Raw genomic sequence first — 21112 nt, 5'->3', positions numbered from 1 at the left:
AAGCGGGTGAGATAGTCACTACCAGGTGGAGTACATTTTGATGTTCAACCTTAAATGAAAAGACGTATTCCCTTTCCTCTTGCAGTTCAGGTTTACAGTAGTACTCACCTGCTCTCTATTTCTAGTTATCTTAATGGCCTTCGGTACAAACTATACATTCCCTTGTAAATGTACACAACGTATTGACTAAAAGAAATGGTTTCACCTTTGAATCAAGCAAAGGTTGTCGTCTTGCACATTGTCACCGTGGCGTGTGGTGTCTCCTGGGCTTCGAGGTTTCCAGGGTGAAGTATATAAAGTTACACTATAGAGGGATTACCTCTTTAAACATATTTTTCGCTTCTGTCAGCCTTTCAAGGAATCATGGTCAGTCACAATATGCATTTGCTCCTGTTTGTGACTACTATAATGCTGTCTAGATAATAATGAGCATACAAACTGCACTCGCTGTGCAAAACAGAAAAAACCACGCAAAGTGGAGATTGAGCAATTATAGCGTGAACTCTAGAATAACTCGATTTTTGCTTTCTTTCTGTTAACTTTTGCATGTTTACTCCTATTTGATGCATCGTTTTGTAAGAAGATCCAAGTAGCACTGTGTTAGGAGCACCTTTCTAATGGTCAGGATTTCTAACATTGTGCCGTAAGCAATGTAACCGAGTTGTGTCGTTCACTAGACTGGCCTTTCCGCATTCAGGGTTTGGAACAGTGATCTGGTGTATACTTTGGAGAAACCCCACCACACTAACCTGTCCTGCATTTCTTCTTCAGCAAGAGTCTCTGACTTCTGAATCCGAACTTTCACAATACTTCACTCAAGATGTTCCAAGTCAGCTGTCGTTTTCCGACACAGTGGTGACTGGATCCAGTGATGAGGAGCCCCGATGCCAGAAAAGTGGGAAGAGCTCCATAGAAGATGGGACAGTGCCTGCCCGTGGTACAAGTACGTGCATGTAACCCCTACTGAGATGCATCATTACATGCATGTAACCCCTACTGAGATGCATCATTACGTGCATGTAACCCCTACTGAGATGCATCATTACATGCATGTAACCCCTACTGAGATGATCATTACGTGCATGTAACCCCTACTGAGATGCATCATTACGTGCATGTAACCCCTACTGAGATGCATCATTACGTGCATGTAACCCCTACTGAGATGCATCATTACGTGCATGTAACCCCTACTGAGATGCATCATTACGTGCATGTAACCCCTACTGAGATGCATCATTACGTCCATGCAACCCCTACTGAGATGCATCATTACGTGCATGCAACCCCTACTGAGATGCATCATTACGTGCATGTAACCCCTACTGAGATGCATCATTACATGCATGTAACCCCTACTGAGATGCATCATTAGATACATGTTAAACCCTACTTAGATGCATCATTACATGCATGTAACCCCTACTGAGATGCATCATTACATGCATGCAACCCCTACTGAGATGCATCATTACATGCATGCAACCACTACTGAGATGCATCATTACATGCATGTAACCCCTGCTGAGATGATCATTACATGCATGCAACCCCTACTGAGATGCATCATTACATGCATGCAACCCCTACTGAGATGCATCATTACATGCATGTAACCCCTACTGAGATGCATCATTACATGCATGTAACCCCTACTGAGATGCATCATTACGTGCATGTAACCCCTACTGAGATGATCATTACGTGCATGTAACCCCTACTGAGATGCATCATTACGTGCATGTAACCCCTACTGAGATGCATCATTACGTGCATGTAACCCCTACTGAGATGCATCATTACGTGCATGTAACCCCTACTGAGATGCATCATTAGATGCATGTAACCCCTACTGAGATGCATCATTACATGCATGCAACCCCTACTGAGATGCATCATTACATGCATGCAACCACTACTGAGATGCATCATTACGTGCATGTAACCCCTACTGAGATGCATCATTACATGCATGCAACCCCTACTGAGATGCATCATTACATGCATGTAACCCCTACTGAGATGCATCATTACATTTAGAGATGGAGCCAATTCTTCCAGGGTCTAAGGAGACTTCATTGGCATGCTGTGTGTTAACCCTATTGCTTGTTGGCTTGCTTTGATGCTTCCTTGATGGGGAGAGGTGCTTAACAATAATATAGAGGAATACATATTGGCGTAAGGCTTCATGTGTATCTAGCTAGATTTCTCCTGTGGGTAATTTCATACCTCGTGCTGTGCGCGTGGTGTTCTTTGGGTTCTGTAGATTTCAATCATAGTGAAGGTGTCTCAAATGTCCAACTCCCACTGCAAAAGAAATAATGCGTCGGGGGCAATTGAGTAACAGGCCACCCTGAAACATGCCTCAGATGTCTGTGCATTGTAACAGAGGACGTCATGTGTTGTTTAACAACAACACTTCTACCTAACCTTGCTATTCAGAGGTTTGTTCGTTTAAATGAGTTTATCTGTCTCGGGAGGATAGCTCAGGGGCAACGCGCTCGCCTTGGAAGCAAGATGACGCAAAGCAATACAGGTTTACAGTAGTACATACCTGCTCTCTATTTCTAGTCAACAACAATACAACAAGATAAACTAATTTAAACAGACAAACTTCTGAATGTGATTAGTGAGGCCCTGGGTCCGCGCTATGAAACCTCTATACATTAAAGTACATTCATACCGAAACATTTCTCCTATGTAATTTATTGCAGTATGGAAGGGAACCAAACTATATGGTAATTCTTCTTTATAGCTGTCAAGTAGTGAGCCATATTGCACAATATAGCCTTGCTTGGTGCTCCTTTGGGGATTGTACAATATACTTTGAAGCCTATAGCTATGCAATCCGGTCCCCAATCTCTGGGAGCATTTCAGATCTGATCACCAATGTCACAAGTTTGGGGATTACACATTTACATTTGAGGTCTGTTAATTAGAAATGCTTAATGTTACCCTAACAGTGCTTCTTTGGATTTTAATCGAAGTGTGTAGAATACTTTGTGGATTCCTCTCCTCGAGGGAGTATGTTTAGCTCACATATTATTCGAATGATCACATGTTGATCATTTGAGTAAGAGATGGTAGGTTTGAGGCGGGTTCCCTGCAGGATTCTGTAGTGGGTTCTATGTTTCTGGTCTCTTATATGTTCTCTTGTCACATGGGTGCCATATCACTGAGGTTCACCCATTGATAGCTTTCCATTTGCTAGATTTCAGTCTACCAGTTTGGGAAACTGTGAATAAAGAACGTGAAGCATTTGATTCTGTCCTCGGAGTCATAGAATTGTCCACAGAGTAAAAGTGTAAGGCAACTGTGTGGGGGAGGGGAAAAGTGCAAAGTCAGAGTAACGCTGTTGACGTCACAAGAAGAACAGGTTGCAGACTCCAGGCACTGATTCCTTACTCAAATGCAAGAAGCTCCAGGACAGATTCGTAGATGTGTGAGAGATGGATCCCCAACTCAAGACAGACGTAAGATGTCTTCAAAGCCAAAGTGTAACTCATTCCCGAACCTATCGTCTTGCTATTGGTTTACGGGTCCATTTGTGTTATGCAATTTGTAGAAGTGCTCCGAAGTTACTATTCACTCCTTTTCCTTGCATGCAGATATGTACCTCCATTAATTTGCGCTCGGCTTGTTGTCTACCGGCTGAATGTCGATACAGTTTCAACTTGTCACGCAGATAGATATTTGTTAGATGCATGTCTAACCTTTTGGTCTGAAAGGGTGGGGAATGAGCAGTGTCTTAAGAAAATTATCCAGCCATTTAGGCACCTATTTATTTACTTCTACCTGTCAAATATGGTGAATAAAATGTGTTGGTCTTGTTTCCTCTCTTGCCCTCTACTCAACATCCTAGCCTACAGTCAGAGGTTAGCCTCTCTGACAATTCCGGTAACACATAACAGACGTTGGGCTTATGAAAGGCAGTTTATTTCCACAACCCCTAATGTTTGCGGTTTATACATCGCTTTGCTCTCCAGCTCGAAGGTTTGCACCAAGATGGTGTAAGATCACTTGTCTGAGAAGTGGCTGCTTTGGCGATCCAGGGATGTGTGTAATGGGAAGTAGTGCTGCAGGAAACAGTGTGGTTCCTAGTATATGTGTCCCTTTAAATCTTGACTGTTGATGGACACCCCCCTCAATGGCACCATAACAGCTGCTGATATGTTTTGAGGTCTACGAACACCATTGTAGTGATGGAGCTACTTAGAAATGAAAGGAGTGTGCATCGAATTAATATTTCAATACGGTTTTTCAAAATAACTCTGAATTATCCTAGTCAAACTTGTTTCACATAATCATACAAGGTCTACCACCTTGATTACATACACAGAATATATTACACCAATAGATGGAGTGACAAATACATGCCATACAAGCTACATCACAAAATTATGTTGTGGGAGGGAGATAGATTTAAGTTAAAGGTCCCAATCGTGAAGAACCTTTCACAGAAATCACTGGTAGTCTCACCTATTCCCAGTAGAGACTTGATGGAACCACTGAATACACACATGAATAAAGAATAAACATGAAAAACCACTATAACAATTGAAAATGTGTGGATGTTTTCTGGTTATAGTCTTGTCCAACTTGCAAATGCAAGCACACATTGCAGGGACATTGTCGGGAAAGCGGAGCTAGATCGCCCCCTGTGAACTGCTTAATGTACCATATCATCAACGGACACTCTTAAGCGAGTGGCAGGAGAATGTGCAGCGTGGAGTAACAAAATCAGGAAAGTTATCTGTCTACTGCTACAACCCTGTATTTTATAAATTGCCCTGAGCGCCCCAGTGGATGGTGTGTTTTGTGAGCTAGTCCTCGGTGACTTGTCATCCAGGTGGCCAGGACACGACCATCGTTTTTGGATCCAGTTCCTGGGGGGTGGACCAGTGCAGGAGGATCACCTTGATGAGGGGTCTTTGGGGAGTGGGAGTAAGGCAGCCAATGTTGAGACACATTATTCCCCCCTGTTTTGTTCTTCTACCCATCCTATTTTATAGGATTTTTCTGAAGTCCCAAACCCCCCACCCCCTCCTTTCACACAAACACTGAGCCGAGAAAGAAGGTGACTGAAAGTAACCAGGCTAACTCTCTCACATTGTACTGGACATGTCCCGTTAATCGGGTCAGGCACACTAAGTACATACACCTGATACCAGTTAGCTCTCCTCTCACGAATAAAAGGCAACACCTAAAGACACATTCTGAGCAACGCGGAACACGAGTACGGGCAGAACTCTGGGACAAGGGCACACCTACTGGAGCAGAGAAGTGGACCAAGGTACGAGAACAGCGGGCTGAAAACCCCAAGGGTTCCCTACTGGAGGTTGTTGCCTGTGACAGACCGCAAAAGACCTGTAGAGAAGGCCAGATCCCACAAGCGAAGATTACATTGTGTTCCAAGGACACCAGCGATCCTCCCGGGTGAACGGCAGAGTTGGGGAGGCGAGGCCAAGCCTATGGTACTAACGTTGACTTGTAAATTGAAAGTAGCAAAACAAGAAAGAAGCGCACACAGCCAGTGACCAGTGTCTGTTAAATTGAATAAAGTAGCAATATTATATCACAAGGGAAGGCTGCACGCGTGTGGATGAAATGCAAAGAAAGGCAGACCTGTGAATGAACTTTGATGTAAAAAGCAGCTGGAAGATCAGCGATACTAAGTAACAGAGTGGTGTGGCGAAAGGAAGTAGCCCATTCAAAAGTCTCTGTGGAAGGTACATTGTTTGAAGTTATAAAGCAAATTAGACAGCCTAAGCAAATTAAGTGAAAGTCAATGTGAACCTTGAGTCAAAGTGGTCCTGCGGTAGTCTGGTAAAAGAACCACACACATTCGAAGTCTTCGATATCCGAAAGGGGTCCGAGCCTGATTGAGGAAGACCCATATCCGAAAGGGGTCCGAGCCTGATTGAGGAAGACCCGAACTACAATAAGCTTGAGTACGGGAACCCTGGCAGATTTGTGTTGCACTGTGAGGTGAGAGGTCGGAGCCCGGCCCTTTGTGAACTTTACGTTGAAATACATTTTGAAAGTCAAGAAAGAGACTTTAACGTGGAAGGCCAGGCGTGCCTCAATCCATGGTTTGAAACTGCTTAAAGTGTTAGAAACCGAGCCAGAGTGTGTCATCCTGCCTACGGAGACAACCTTACTCTGTGTGGTTAACATGAGGCAGAGAGCTTGTTCAAATACCTTTATTCTTTTGAACACTGATTTTTTTTTTTTTTTTGCATACATTTACACTTTTTGTTCAAGAGATAAGGCAGGCATTAGGCTTTTGTTACTATAGGCCATTTTGATTTGACGAAGTCCACTAGGACTGTTTTGTTTATCTTTTAATGGTCGAGACTACTCCCATATTAGTTATAGGGCAGGTTAGGAGTTTCTTGGACACCAACATTTTCAATAAAGGTTTCACAAATTGTATCAATTGTTTCTGTGTCATACTTGTGATACCATGCCTCCCCCTACAGTTTAAAGACTCTTGTCTTTGTGGAATTGAGCAAATGGATGTGAAGGCTACAGAAATAGGCTTCTACACTCAATCCCTCTCTAATTTTCAGCAAATTTCATTTTTGTTTCCAATATGCTATGACTTTGTTTTAGAAAAATGATTTGCGATTAGTAATAGTTAAATCAGGCTTCCCCAAATATTGAAATCTACATTCATTTCTAGAAGTTAGTTGATACGATATGAAAGGGAAGGATCCCCAAATGGTTCCATTAACCTCACTACTTATCAAGTGATGTACTGGTCAACCGATTGGGCCTCAGTATTGAGAAAAACTCTTCAACGTCAGTGTTAGTTTATCCTTTAAAAGAAAGAGATGCAGTAAAGACATGAGCACGACCGTGATGAATTCTCCCAGTGGCCAGTTTATTTGCCTCATCTTTCACCGAGAGGAGTAAGAGCGCAGCGCATTCCATAACATCAAATCTGCAGAAGAAAACTCGGAGATCTCAATCTTCTTCCTCATTTTGTCTGCTTTTGTTGCCAGATCATCTAACATTTGCACCTCCATTAAAACTTGACCGAACAAATTTAGCATAGGTTTTCCTGTTTGCGTAATAATGAATGTAGATAACAGTTTTTCCCGTACTCCATATAAGATATTTCCAATGGGGCAAAAATTAAGCAGGTGTGATTTTTTTGTTTTTTGTTTTCTACTGTTTGCTGCGGGACATAAAATAAACTGATTGTTCCTGATAGTACCTCCTATCACATAGCGAAGATAGTTCATCTATTTATTTTTATGCAATAGGGGACACAAAAATAATATTGCTCTATCAGTTTGTGTTCTCAGTTACCAAAATGTTATGTAATAGGCTCCAAGCTAAATTTGGAGAAAGCTCTATAACATATATCGCTGCCAAAAAAATAATTTGAAAACCCCTCCTACTCAATTCCAAAAATCTTTGCAGAATATGGATTGGGTTAAAACCTGTTTGCTCACGGCTCTATTACAAAAACAGCAAAATTGGTGCTAATTTCATTTGGTCCATTTTTAGCACATGTGCAAATGTTTGATAATCTGGTTAGAAATTGTTACAGGTTGAACATACTAACGCCTTCTTTTATTGTAAGGTCAAAGGTTAGATACTTCTCATACCGGTGGTGCTTTAGGTTGCGCCTTTTCTTTGCCCAGTTTGAAACCACTCGACTTGAGGAAAATACTAATAATAAAAGGGCATTAGAAAGATGAGCATATGTAGAATGGCATAGCAAGGTGTTCCAAACAGAACGTGATTTGAGGATGCGTCAATTTAAACTGCGGTTTCTGGAAAACACATATTGAACATTCTTGCATTCTGTAATGTTAGATGTATTAGCACCTTCCTTTGTGTGTTGGTACCTTTCATCCTGAAATTAGACAGGCAGTATTCAAAGGTCTTATTAAAAAAAAGAGCTGTCGAAACCCTGTTAGATCTTTAAAAAAAAAATAAAGAAAATGGCAATAATTCCTTGTTTGTCATTCAAAGAGTTTGTCTGATCCAAGACTGTCAAATGCTGCTATTGAAAGTTGTCAACATTGGGCTAACTCTGACTGCTTTCTTTTCCAGTGCCGAAAGATGCTGAAACAGGAAAAGCAGATACATTTTCTCCCCTCGGCAACAGGAAGAGCCCTGGTCCCATTAACAAGCACATAGCAGCTGCTCGTCAGTCTAGCCTCAATGGAAGTCCTCAGTCTATACGCAGTCCGCTTCTACGCCAGAGGAGGATACTTAGTTACGAGGAGGACTCTAGCGACGAGGAAGACTATGTGAAGGAAGAGGATAGGCTCCTCCTTCAAAGGGGACTTAAAGAAACTGTGACGAACAATTCAGATGAAGATCCGAACATTGCCAGGACTCCTTCGTCTGTCGCGCATGAACAGGACAGCCAAGCGAGTGACATAACCAGGAATGCCAGCAGTGACATTGCAACTCCTCTGTTTGGCAGCTCGCTCGACTCTGAGGATAGCAGTATGGAGCAGATGGTTGACTCCCCTTTTTTCCCTATTAAAACCTTTGAATACTCAAGTACTCCTGAGCCTCATCCCAGTAGCCTTGGTTTCAAGGAGGGGCAGATGGAAGTAAAGCGCTCTCCAAAATTGGAGCACAAGGCTGTCACGAGAGTCAAGAGCATGATGAGCGTTGAATGTCCCAGTCTCTCGAAGCAAAAGAGTGAGGATCAGTGCTCCTCCATCAAGCACGCCGTACGGACGCTGCCACAAAGCAAGAAAGCTGAAGGATGGGATGGTCATAGCAATCTTGAAGTTTTTAATGTGACGCGCAGTGAGCAGGAATCATTTGGTCTGGATTTGGAAATCAAGGCATCACCCTTAAAAGTTCTGGTAACTGGATTACGCCTTGGTGGAGCAGCAGAAAGGGTAACTTATAAACATAAACATTGATTGTTTTCATTTGTGTTACCTTGTAGGAAGGGAAATAGTAATGACTTGAGAATGTGATTCGAGATCATCTAAACAACATGGGTGCAGGCCAGTTGCTATGATTCCATGCAGTTTGACATATATAAAACATGATTCAAGTGACTCATAAAGTGGTAAGGATGATTGGCTTGACCCTGAATGAACTGTTTGGTTACATTTCTTTCAAATCCTCTGTGATAGATCTGCATTCTAGAACACTAGTAAATAAGCACAGTTATTGGGACTGAGTGCTGCTAAGGAAGAATATATTTTTTTTTAATTGTTTGTTTGTTAGGCGCTTATACAATAAGAAAATACTGTTTCAAAGCGCCCACAGGGGAAGGGAGGGAGCATGGGTGGGAAACACATTAAAGTATATTACGAACACAATATATGAGCGCATTGGGGGAAGAGGAAAACAGGACAAACCTATTATGTCTTGTGAGCATTCAGAACGTGCAAGTGCAGCAAGGGAGAAGGCAGGGGTTAGTGCTGTGGAGTCTGAGCTTACGGGTGAGCCACAGATGAAGTACTAGGAATGGTGAGTGCTACACAGCCTGCAGCCGTGAGGGGTGTAAGTGCAAGTGCAGATAGACAGTAGCTGGGCCGATTGGGTGCGGGACGTCCGGGCCCTGAGGGTGTATAAGAGCCCAGGACACCAATTGCAGCAACTCTGGGATTAGCAGGAGAGAGAAGAAGGGAAGGAGGAGGTAAAGAGGAGAGTATTAAGGAGCTTCTGACATTTAAGAAGATCCTGCTCAAGGTGCAGAGGGGAGGCTATTCCATAGAAGGGAGCCAGCTGAGGAAAGCGAACAACCACCTGCCCTCTGTTTAGCAAAATGCTTTACACACAGTTAGAGCCAGAGGAGCATAGTGGTCTAGAGAGGGAGTATTTAGTAAGATAAATTTGAAGATAGTGTGGTCCCCGGGACGAGACTGCTTTGTGGATGATGCAGAGGGATTAAATCTGTGCAGCAACTGGGAGCCAGTGAAGACTTTTTAGTGCAGGAGAGATATGGTCCCTGGGCTTAAGGCCAATGATAAGTCTTGCTGCCCTATTCTGGTTTACCTGGAGGGGTCGCAGAGTGGAAGATGGTATATTTAGGAGGAGGCTATTACAATAGTCAAGCCTAGAGAGAACCAGGGCTTGGGTCACGTTGAGCCTCTGGGGGAAAGTGAGAAGGGAGAATTCCATTGAGAAGGAAGAGCTAAAAGTAAGACTTCTTGGCAATGTCCTGAGTGTGAGGGAGGAGGGAGCGAGAGGAGTCGAAGATGACTCCAAGGTTTCTGGCTTCAGAAGAGGGCACAGGGGGAGAGCCCAAGGAGGATGACCAGAGTGAACAGAAGAAGTAGGGAGCAGGGGTCCCGATGGGAAGGATCTCCGTTTTATAGACATTTAGGCAGAGATCATTGGCCGTGCACCAAGACTGGATGGCAGATAGGCAGTCGGGGACGATGGAGAATGCAAGAGGGTCAGCAGGGAGTATGAAAAAGAGCTGTGTGTCGTCTGCGTAACACTGGAAGTTGGAAGAGAAGGAGGAGATGAGGCATGCAAGCAGAGCAAGGTAGATGTTAAAGAGCCTGGGGCAGAGGATAGAACCCTTGGGGACACCACAGGTGGAGAGGGAAGTAGGAGAGAAGAAAGTGCCCAGGATGACTTCGGAAGAGTGGTCAGCATGGAAGGATGTCAGCCAGTCCTGTGCCCGTTCCGAGATACCAAGGGTATTGTGGAGCCTTTGTATGAGGATGGAATGGTTGACTGTGTCAAAGGCAAAGGAGAGATCGAGAAGGATAATGACATCTGGGGGAGTTGGAATGAGCAGGGTGAATGTGAAGATTGAAACCACAAGATGAGCATTTAAGTTCTAGTTAATCATGCTGCTTATTTAAATGCAGTGGATTAGAACCATTATTCAGTGATTCAATCCATAACATTCCAGAACATTTTAGCTCTATTGACAGCATGGGCATTTCAAACAGCAAGGTGTTATTTACAGCAAAAGCGGTCATTGACATGAGTGGCACACAGTGCGTGCCTGTGGCATGCAAGAAAAGGGAATATTCAAAAAGGGTTATCAGAATAATGTGTATCTGAACAAGCAGGAAGGTGAGTGGCTCGGCCAGGCATTGAGCCTGCAGCACATCAGGAATTTGAGTTACGCCCCATTCAGATTTACGGATGAACCGTACAGTAAGAAAACTTTGTGCAATAAAGGGTTTCTGATGAAAACAGCCAGGGGAGGCAGCGGTGTAGATCCCCAATAGACTGTTGCCAAGATGGGGGCGTAACGCAAAGGGCTTTCAGCACGCAGTGTAAATTAGGCAAGCAAGTGGGGTGTATGCTATGGAGTTACTAGGCACTAGTAACACATACTGAGTAGCAGGTGGTGGGGCTATGTGTGGCCTGCATGGGGAGGTAGGCATATAGTACTAGTTTGGCGTGCTCTCTATGCCATGGAGGTTGTGGAAAGCGGGTGTGCGTATGTGGCTGAGGGACCAAGAAAGAAACATCACTGTAATAGGTTTTTCGAGGGTTTTTTGGGATCTGAAATTTTAGACCTTGTCCTTTGAAACAATATTTACCAGCTATACTTGCTTAATACAGTCAAGTAATTTTAACAACTTTTTTCATGGGATAAACTGCAAAGAGACTGGTTTACAGTGTGATTATATGTACTATCATGTTTAAAGTTGTGTTCAACGTCATGCTGTTTGCTCCAGATAGCGAGAGTTTATAGGTGTAATTTAACCGGTTATATGGCTGTGACTTTGGTAGGCATCTATGGGAAAGTTGACGGCCGGGGATGAGATTCTCTCCATCAACGGTGTCCTGATCAGCGGTATGACATACGAGGAAACCTGTCACTTTGTACGGAACCTACCGACGTCTGTATCGCTGGAAGTGCAGAAATCTTTATCAGGTAAGGTCTCTTCCTTTTTTGCATTTTTTAAGGGTCCCTTTACATTGGTGTAGTAATCTCGTTATCACGTCTTTGCATCAAATTCTTTTCCATCTGATTTTTTTGCATCAAGGGTTTTGCAACGAAAAAATATGCATCAAATGCATACTTTTGATGGGTAAAGGGGTTAAATCTTTTGAGGGTGAGTTTTAAAGGGTTAAAAACTGGAGGTTGGAGGGGAGTACCCCCCAAAAAATGCATTTGATGCACATTTTTTCATTGCAAAAAATTTGATGGAAAGACCATAAACCGTAATCTCGGGCAGGGGTCTGCAGCCTGTGGCGCTCCAGATGTTTTGGACTATGACACCCATGATCTGTCGTCACTGTGTATGATTGGTTGGGCTGGTGGGAGTTGCAGCCCAAGCTATCTGGAGAGGCAAAGGCTGAAGAACCCTGTTGTAGGCAGAAAGTGGCCCATGCATGTCATAGGAAACCCCTGACTTTTTGGTCCATGGCCTAAGTGCACACATTAACCATTGATTTAAAATTGTATTTAGTGTTTCTACACTGTGATAGTGTCAAATCTTTGGTAGCACGATGCTACAAAAACAGTCTATTTCCTTCAAGTCTGTGATTCTCATCTGTGAGCTAGTTATTTGAATACACCTTTAACATGACCAGTTTCTTATAATAGTGGTGTAAGCTGTCAACGCCTATCTATGCCCCCCACTTCCGGTTCAAACAATGCCCCTCATGACCCATGTCCACCCCTTGTCCCTACTCGCCCACTGAGCAGCCTATGCCCCATAGTAGTTAAAGATGACTTCCCTGTGGCACTCCCTCATTGAAAAACCCTCCTCCAAAAAGAATCCCACCCACCTTCAAATGGCCCTCAATGACAACCTCCACAATGAGCACCTTGGATACTTTGGTTGTTTACCAAGTGTTACCATTGACGGCAACTGCCGCTTAGACATACACTCTGTGAAACGGCCCATATGTGTCAATAGTCATCCATTTTCTATGGCTTTTATGTGAAACTAGGTCTTGTTCAACAAACTCGGGCGTCTCTCGGTTCTGCATGAGTGGAATTCTTTCCAGAAAGGCGGCTGTTTGAGCAAATCATTTTCTATACTTCTATCCCATTTCCGAGCTCTGTCAGGCCCCAGGTGGCAGGCAGACTCGTTCCAGGCGCAAAATGAACCAATGCACCTCGACTGTAAGTTCTCACCATATAGTGGGGTAAAGATTCCTAGCCTCCGAAGAGACGTAAGATGCGATAGAGCAGAAGTGTAAAGCCAGAAGCCTTTGCTGATTCGTGTTCATAGATCCGCCAGCGTCTCCGCTGACGCGCTACCTCACATTCGGGCTTGCAGTAGAGAAAGTACAAGGCTGCTGAAGTAATGCACCCATATAAGGTGTCAAGTCCCTTCAGAGCGTTTGGGACGAGTGGACATGTCACATGCAGTCTGCCCAAATGTGACCGCACGTGCGGCCTCAAACTCTACATAATTTTGACTTGGAGTTGGGGCATGTTTGAGGAATTTACTGCCAAAAAGGGGGTGGTCTTCCTCATTCAGGGGGGCGGCAGTGAAGCAGCACTGTGCATGAGTGATGTGGGAGTGGTGGGGTTAGGGGCAAGCGTATGGCTTCATTTCTGTCACGTCTTGGATCTTTAAAAACATATCAATGAAAAGTGGATTTCATGTTAACATTGTACGTCAGAGCCCTATCACAGAGTTGGTATTCTTTAAATGCAAGCGTACCAAAGTCCTCTTCAGTATGAAAAACAGGCACGGGAGACCACAATAACGACATAACCACTCACTTGCCGACCACTCCACCCAGAACCTGGCCCGATGGCGCCATTCTGCCCCTCAGTCCAAAATGATTCACTTATAGAAGTACTGGCTAGGGAGGAGAGGAGTAAAGAGACAGAGGAGGCATTTGTGACTGTTAAGCAAATGAACATTTCCCCCGGGTGGTGCTCACCAAATAGAAAATGGTGATGTGTGGTAATAGCAGTGCACCAACTGTATGGTGGCGCACTACTGCAGCAAAAACTGCCTCCACACAATGCAGGGCTAAATTGTATGCAGTCCTCCATTCAGGGCTGCTGGCGGTCGATTGCTGTTTCCCAGGAGACCTAGCGTGGTTGCTATGCCTCCCAGGTGGTGCACAACGAGCCACTTGCACAGCGCTAATGGTGATGTGATAAGGGGAGCAACATCAAGGCAGCAACTTTAAAGGAGGCGAACAGGGATTGCCATGCATACCAAATCCACAGCAGCACGGCTCCTGTCAAAATCAAGGCACAAGTGAGAGCACTGCACTCGGAGGGAAAAAGGATCAAGTAAGAAGGAGATGGGGGAGGGAGAGCCCTGGTTCAATGTCAGAGCGGAAATAGGACTTTGTAGGTTTGTAATGTTTCAGTAGGTGAGGTGAAGCGGATGCATTGTACAATTCCGATGTAAACTAGTTATGGAACCACCTTCCCGTCAACCCCAGACTGACCCCCTCACTTCTGCATATTAGGAAGGAGCTCAGGACCCCTCCTCTTCAAGGAATGGCTGGTCCATAACACCTTGCTCCACACCCCCTCCACTCTCCGCCTAGCTGGAGACTGGGTGATCTGTCCCCCCCCCCCAGTTTCCTCCACTGGTTGCTTGTAGATCCCTTGTTGCCAAATTACCCTCCCCCTCTCACGCCTTTATCTCCCTGCTCCCTTATAGCTCTGCTTCCCTCACCATGTAGACAAACCAAAGAAAACGATACAACGTTCATTCAACTCCGATGCAAGTATCTCCTCGCTCTGTGAGGTGTAGATAGCTTCTTTATTATTACTACTCTTAGGGTATTTATTGAGCGCGGACCTAGCGTTGGGGGGGAAAAGGGGAACGCTTTACAATCATAACTTCTTCCAACAAAATGGGTGAGTTTTGGTCTATGCTCGGCTGTGAATAAGGACTGGGTCTTTATGCCGGCATTTCTCAACCCTACAACACATTCCCATGTATCCCTCGCGTATGGAGGGTCACTGGCAGGGGAAATAGATAATGGTGGGGAGAGAGTCATACAGGGAGTCCCAGTTAAAAAAGGTTCTAAGCGACTTCAGTAATGGGGTAAACATGGAGTTTGGCAAACCTAAAAGGCAGGAACAATGAATGGTTCACACAACCAATCTAAATTGAAGCAAGGGAAATTTATTTTTGCCAATAAATTGCCAGTTGCTGCACCTTCCCACCCCCCCCCCCTTATTAAAGAAGACCCTGCAAGTTTCCAGGGCAACCCTGATGTCTTGGCACAATCTGAAATCCGGAAGAACCTCCCCCAGTAGGGGGTTAGAAATGTGTTATCCCGGCCGAGACATACAACTAGAGGAATGGTTAGTAGAGCTGGGAAGAATTCCCTATTTAGACCCTGTCAATTCTTATATTGTGAAAGATGTTCTGCTCACAAACAGGCCAGCTCCTTTAGCTGAATTAGCCAGCAGTAATATCATTAAAGACCCCTCAGAATCTTCTGTAAAGACTGTTGGTACTGGCGCCCAGGAGACTGTCCAGACTGTCCCTCCAGAAAGTTTACATGCGGTCTCCGGGGCAGTTGATGCAGAAGAAGGTCTTCTAGTAAAGGAGACCAAGCACGGAGTAGGCTTTAAACTACCTTGTATCCACCAAGACACAGTGTCTACAGAAGTTCATTGTAATTGTGGAGAAGCTGTGGAACTAGTTAAACAATGATGCTAGGATTAAAAGCTCTGCATAACAAAGATGATGCAATTGCCAAGTTAGTAAACACCTTCCCATGTACCAGGCCCTCTTACGTGGTCAGCGCAGCAGTAAATCACAACGTAACTTCTAGATAAAATTCCTCTGGTCACAATGCAAGCACGAACGAGGGACGTGTACAGGGGCGTTTACCCTGTTGCTGCAAAGAAATATTGTTGAGATAAACCATAAGGAATGCTGCTGCACTAAATGAAGCAATTTATATCAGAACGCTGAAGACTCATTTGCTACCCTATTAAGCATAATAAGGGATTGTACCTCCCGGGTTATCTTTATCAATCACTTAAACTGCCAAAACTGTGGCGAGCCTTAGCTACTCCCAAGTGCTACTCACAATTACTCAGGCAATTCATGTCTGCAAAAGCATGGTGACTTAGTGTGACATGCTGATTCTACCCAAAAATGAGATACTTTGCACCCCAATATGTTTATTTTGACTGAAGTTAATACACCATTAACCAATAAGCGGGAAAGCAAAATCTTGCTTTTATATAGTCTCCCACTATCTTTGCCATAACAAAGGCTGTCTCTCCCTAATTTGTGACAACATCTTGGATATGGACGTATCCCTGATCATGTCTCTATTTGAGTCAGAATGATTATTGTCACTCTCTGATTTAGTCGATGACCTCACATCAATTGATTTTTGGACCGTTCCCCCTCCAGGGTCACAGATTGTTATTAAAAATAGTTTTATGCTTCCCCAAAATTCTCCACTACTCCAACAGCCGAGATTTCAGCAACTATTGCCACAAGGCAAACTGTTCATGGCTCTACCCAGATTAAACAGTTAGAAACCCTGAAGTCAAGCTAGGCCTTCTCTGATTTCCCCTGTATGGAAAAATGTACATTGGCCACAAAGTCAGTTGGTGTAAAGCTCAATGACTGGCTGGTTAATCCCCCCTTGCGGCAGATGGCAGGCAAACATCATTGTTAGCAGTTTCTAATCCAAAAGCTACTGTATTAAGTTATCACCTTGAACACTGCTATCTTTAACTGAAAATTGGATGACCCCGGTTGGCATTCTTTTATCGAGAGATCAGACATAATATATATGTGGGCCACTTCTGATTGCTATAAGCCCACCCGGTTATCTGAATTTCTCCAGAACCGGACAGTGCGGCCCTCAAGGCCGTGCAAGCTGGAGGATTGATATGGGTACGCACAAAACTCAATGTTACAACAAAATTAATCAAACCTACCCATTGTGATATGCTGTGTGTAGAACTTACTTTACAGTGAGGTATATTCTTTGTACTATTTAATATATACGAGTATTTCGCTTATTAATGAGAAGTCATCAATGAGAAGTCATCAGTGTTTGAAGATTTGACTTTTCATTATAATAGTACTTCTAACTGTAAAAGGCTAGTTGAAGCTGTTGAGGAATTTGCTTCCCTACTGCAGGAAAAAGATAGCTGTTGAATCCCAGATTTACTTTGTCCTCCACCACAGTGTTGCACCTCTGTCCCTCGTAAATTGTCAGTCTTAGTTTAATCCCTGGGCCTTAGTGTCAGGTGTGGTGAACACCTCAAACCTTAGTATGCTCCCAAAACAGACTTCCAGTAGACACAAGGACTTTTCTCCCGATATATATTACGGTGGAGAGATTGAAATATCCCCTAAAAATAATTATCAGGCGGAAGTGAATACCAGGCAACAGCTACTCGGGACTTGATGCTCCAAACACACAAGCATTAATCCTCATGCATTCCTGCTTACGTCTCAGCAATTCCACACAGACAACCCACGCCAGGGAAAGGTAAATCCAACTCTAAAGTCCATAGGTCAGGCATCTGCCCAGCATTCCAAACATGGACGAATCCCTCGTCAAAAGTTTTCATGGACCTACAACCCAATGGCACGAGTATGCCTTGAGCCAAAGTTGGAGATCCACTGGGAAAGGAAGATGGTAGTGGTTCCTTTGAGGCTTCAAGAGGGCAGATGCAAACCAGTTACTAAGAGTATGTCCATCCAGTTGTGCACAGAAGCAGGGTATCCTCACAGAAAATTAAGTAGAAACCAGGACACACAACAGAAGAAGTATAAATCCAGACAAAACCAGGGAATCCAGAAAACAGACTGGGTCGGCAAACAAATGGCATTCCAACTTAGGCAAGGTACAGAGCAACGCTGAGCAGAGACAATTCAGGATAACGGGCCAAATAATCAGATGCACAATCAAGAAAACATGATTAGTACAACATAATGCCACTCGCCAAAGTTGAAAAGCACCAGAGCTGGAGTCTCGGAGAGTTGCAGCTGTTCAGGTCTTCCACAATGCACAGCGTTGAGGGAAGTCGTCAGCGACCTAGTGTAACCGTGATGATGTCAGGGATACTCTAGTGCTGACATCACAGCCCGGAAGAATGCCGGGTGTTGTAGTGAGCCTGTGATCCACGTTTCTGAATCCTCCATGGCAGACGCCAGCACCCATACATGGAATGAGCAAGAGGTTAGTGTCTATGCCGCTCGACACTCAGAAGCTACAAGGGCTGTCTTCCAGGTGAACATCTAGCCAAACCCACATATAGATGGATGAATTATCCGAGCCACATAGATTACATCTTGGTTTTGGTTGAAACCTGGAACCTCCTCAAGCCCATATCCATTACCAAGCAGATAGAAATCGGCCATGATGCGGTTTGCCTGTTAATAAAACTGGGCCATGGAGAAGATTGGCATACAAATTCAACTCCCTTGATACCCTGGCTACCAATAACAGGAGGTGTCTCAAGTGTGGGAAGATAGACTATCATTTAATCGCCCCATATTTGATTAACTCAATCCTTCCATTACTTGAACTTTGCTTTCATGAAAACACTGAAGGGAAAGCAGCATTAGAAGGCGTATGTCAAGATTTTCCCATTTCGTCACTAAACCTGCATTTAATTTTAGAAAGACAGGCAGAATGAGAGATTCATGGTTTGACAAGGAATGTTGATTGGCCAAACAGGCGTTGCTGTTTCCACTTAAAACAGACACAGAACAGTGTAACATTATGGAACTATGCCACCAATGCAAGTATTAAATCAAAGATGGGAAGGTTAAAGACAAAAGGAGAAAATGGGAATCCCTATAACAGGCTACGATGACCAATAATCGAAGTGGTGTTTGGCATCTGATTGCAAAATACATGAGCACGGCAATTGCTGATGACCTACAGATTTGTATTCCCAGTGAAATTTGGTATGGCCACTTTACCAAATTGTCTGAGCCAAATGCATCTGATCATACAGACCTGCACTATTCTTCATATTAATCTGAAGCCCTCTTAATGATCACATAAGGAGATGTTGCCCTGGCTCTGTCAGAACTTGGAAAAGGCTATGGTGTCGACAATCTACCAATAGACCTGTTTCTGAGCTAAAGCATCTGTTTGGATCCCGTTTCTAGATGCCTATTTTAATAACCTGGACAAAGCAAATTGTGGACTCTTCAAAAACATCCCGTAAAAGAAAGTACTAAAATGTTATTGTTGTCAAGAAACTCGGATAACTCCTCTGAAGGAAAAATTACCTCTTACTGAGATGAGCAGAAGGATCTGGGGAGGAATACCGAAGACAGAACAAACCGAGAGAAAGGGATATGAGACTGAGCTGGGGGAAGTCCACTGGATACGTAATAAAACAAAGGGGAGGTGACTGGAGAGGAAGCCCGTGGGATACAGAGATGCTCACTGGATTACAAAAGGGAAAAGCTGGATGTGCTGCGTACTGTAATCGAGGGGAAGCAAACGGCAGAACCGTACGCGCAGTGTCAGTAATTTAGAGAGAGGTGAGAGCTAATGGTGGATGCAAGGGTCCCGTATCCGGAGAGAGAATTGAGTGGTGACATGACCACAGCAGAGCTATGGTGGTCCAGAGGTCCTGTGAACAACGCCAATACCACGCCACTGGAATCAATGTGGAATCTAAAGGCAGACGAGATACCGAGGAAACCACATGTGCAGCCAAATGTAAGAAATGTAGCAGAGGAATCACGATAGACCAAACTGACAAAACGCATAGGATGTTCCATCCGAATAATATATCCATTGACGTATCCCTGAACATGACAGGTAACATGGAAAACGGGAGACCTAGCAGGGGGACAGAAAATCATTACTAGAAAGCTCCTACTCATCCCAGTCGAGATAAAGAATTGACATTGAATGAAGTGGAAGAGATTCATTCCTGGAACGCCCGTGCTCGTCCCAGTTGTGATAAAGCTTTGATATTGAGTGAAGTGAAATAGAATCATTACTGGAACATTCATACTCATCCCAGTCAAGAGAAAGCATTGATATTAAATGGAGTGAATGATGATCATTACTGGAATTATCATACTTGTCACAGTCAAGGACAGAATCTTGATATAGTAAAAAAGAAGAGATATAGGAAACCTCAACAGAAAGGTCTATTCAGAGATGAGAAATACTTTAGAAGAGAAATGCCTGAGGAGAAGGTTGAAGCAGAGAATAACGGCCAAGGCCAGAGAGAAACTAGAGACTGTGAACTAAATATCAAAGGCCCAATAACAAAAGGGGAAGAGTCCCAAATATTGGATACAATTACCTTGGGAAAACAGAAGGATAACTACAAGTAAAACAAAACAAGAAAAGAATAAGAAGGAAATAAAAAATATTTGCATGAAAGAGAAGGTTGAGAACTTGAACAGCCCTATAACAGAACTGTATGACTTGATACTAAAAGTCACTAGAAACTACCTGAGGATAGTTTTTTAACTGAACTTCGTGAAAACAAGTCTTTGGGAGAAGGGAGTCATTCTCCTGGTTTTGGTTGTTATAATAGTGGTAGGATTAGAATAGGGTATTTGGGATGGAGGACAGATTCTGTTTAGACTCTCAATGACGAGCACCTTAGCTACTTTTGCTAGGTAGGGAAACCACTTAGTATAGTGAAAGACAGGAGTGTATTACTTTGATAAAAGTTATAGTGAGATGGAAAATCAGAGTCTGCGTCCTCCTTCTTCCGACCCACCACAGCCCCTAGCAAAATCTTAACCCCATTATGAGACAATGCAATTAATGCTGCTACTCTACACTATGGTCAGGAAAGAGAGATCACTGATTGGTTCCCAATTGTGCGAGGGGGCCAGAAATTGGTGTGTTTTGGGCTCCCCTATTATTGCCTCTCTACATAAATGATCTGGCAATCAGAATAACAAATCTGTATTGCAGATGCAACAAAGGTAGCAGGGTGAAAACTGGGGCTGCTAGTTATTTTCTGATGATGCTGTAATCCGCTCCGAAACCCCCGGTGGTCTGAAGAAGCAATTAAAAGAAACCTCTGCTTATAGTTAGGAAATGAAGCTTATAATCACTACGAGTAAGACACTAGTCCTAACCTGCCAACAATCCCAGAAAAAGATAATATTGAATATATCCCTCGAGGGTTCAATTCTGAGGGGTGTTGACAACTATGAGTAAGTACTTAGGGGTTTGCCTTCAAAGTAATATTCCCTCAGTCCAACAACTGGCTAAAAGCAAAGGCACCTTA

The 21112-nt window shown here is 43.7% G+C and overlaps 1 protein-coding gene across 6 annotated transcripts in view; it reads left to right on the top strand.

Annotated features, from left to right (window-relative positions):
* Positions 1-21112, top strand: part of PDZD2 (PDZ domain containing 2) — a 1567362-nt gene that overhangs the window by 1372922 nt on the left and 173328 nt on the right. For all 6 annotated transcript variants that reach the window (XM_069627074.1, XM_069627075.1, XM_069627073.1 and 3 more), the window contains 3 exons: positions 772-943; positions 8071-8879; positions 11698-11842. In XM_069627074.1, the coding sequence (XP_069483175.1) occupies positions 772-943; positions 8071-8879; positions 11698-11842 (1126 nt within the window). The remainder of the gene's footprint in view (positions 1-771; positions 944-8070; positions 8880-11697; positions 11843-21112) is intronic.

The sequence above is a fragment of the Ambystoma mexicanum genome, chromosome 6p, assembly GCF_040938575.1.
Source record: "Ambystoma mexicanum isolate Mex_15411 chromosome 6p, UKY_AmexF1_1, whole genome shotgun sequence".
In the NCBI taxonomy this organism is placed as follows: domain Eukaryota; kingdom Metazoa; phylum Chordata; class Amphibia; order Caudata; family Ambystomatidae; genus Ambystoma; species Ambystoma mexicanum.
This window is presented reverse-complemented; position numbering and strand designations above follow the sequence as displayed.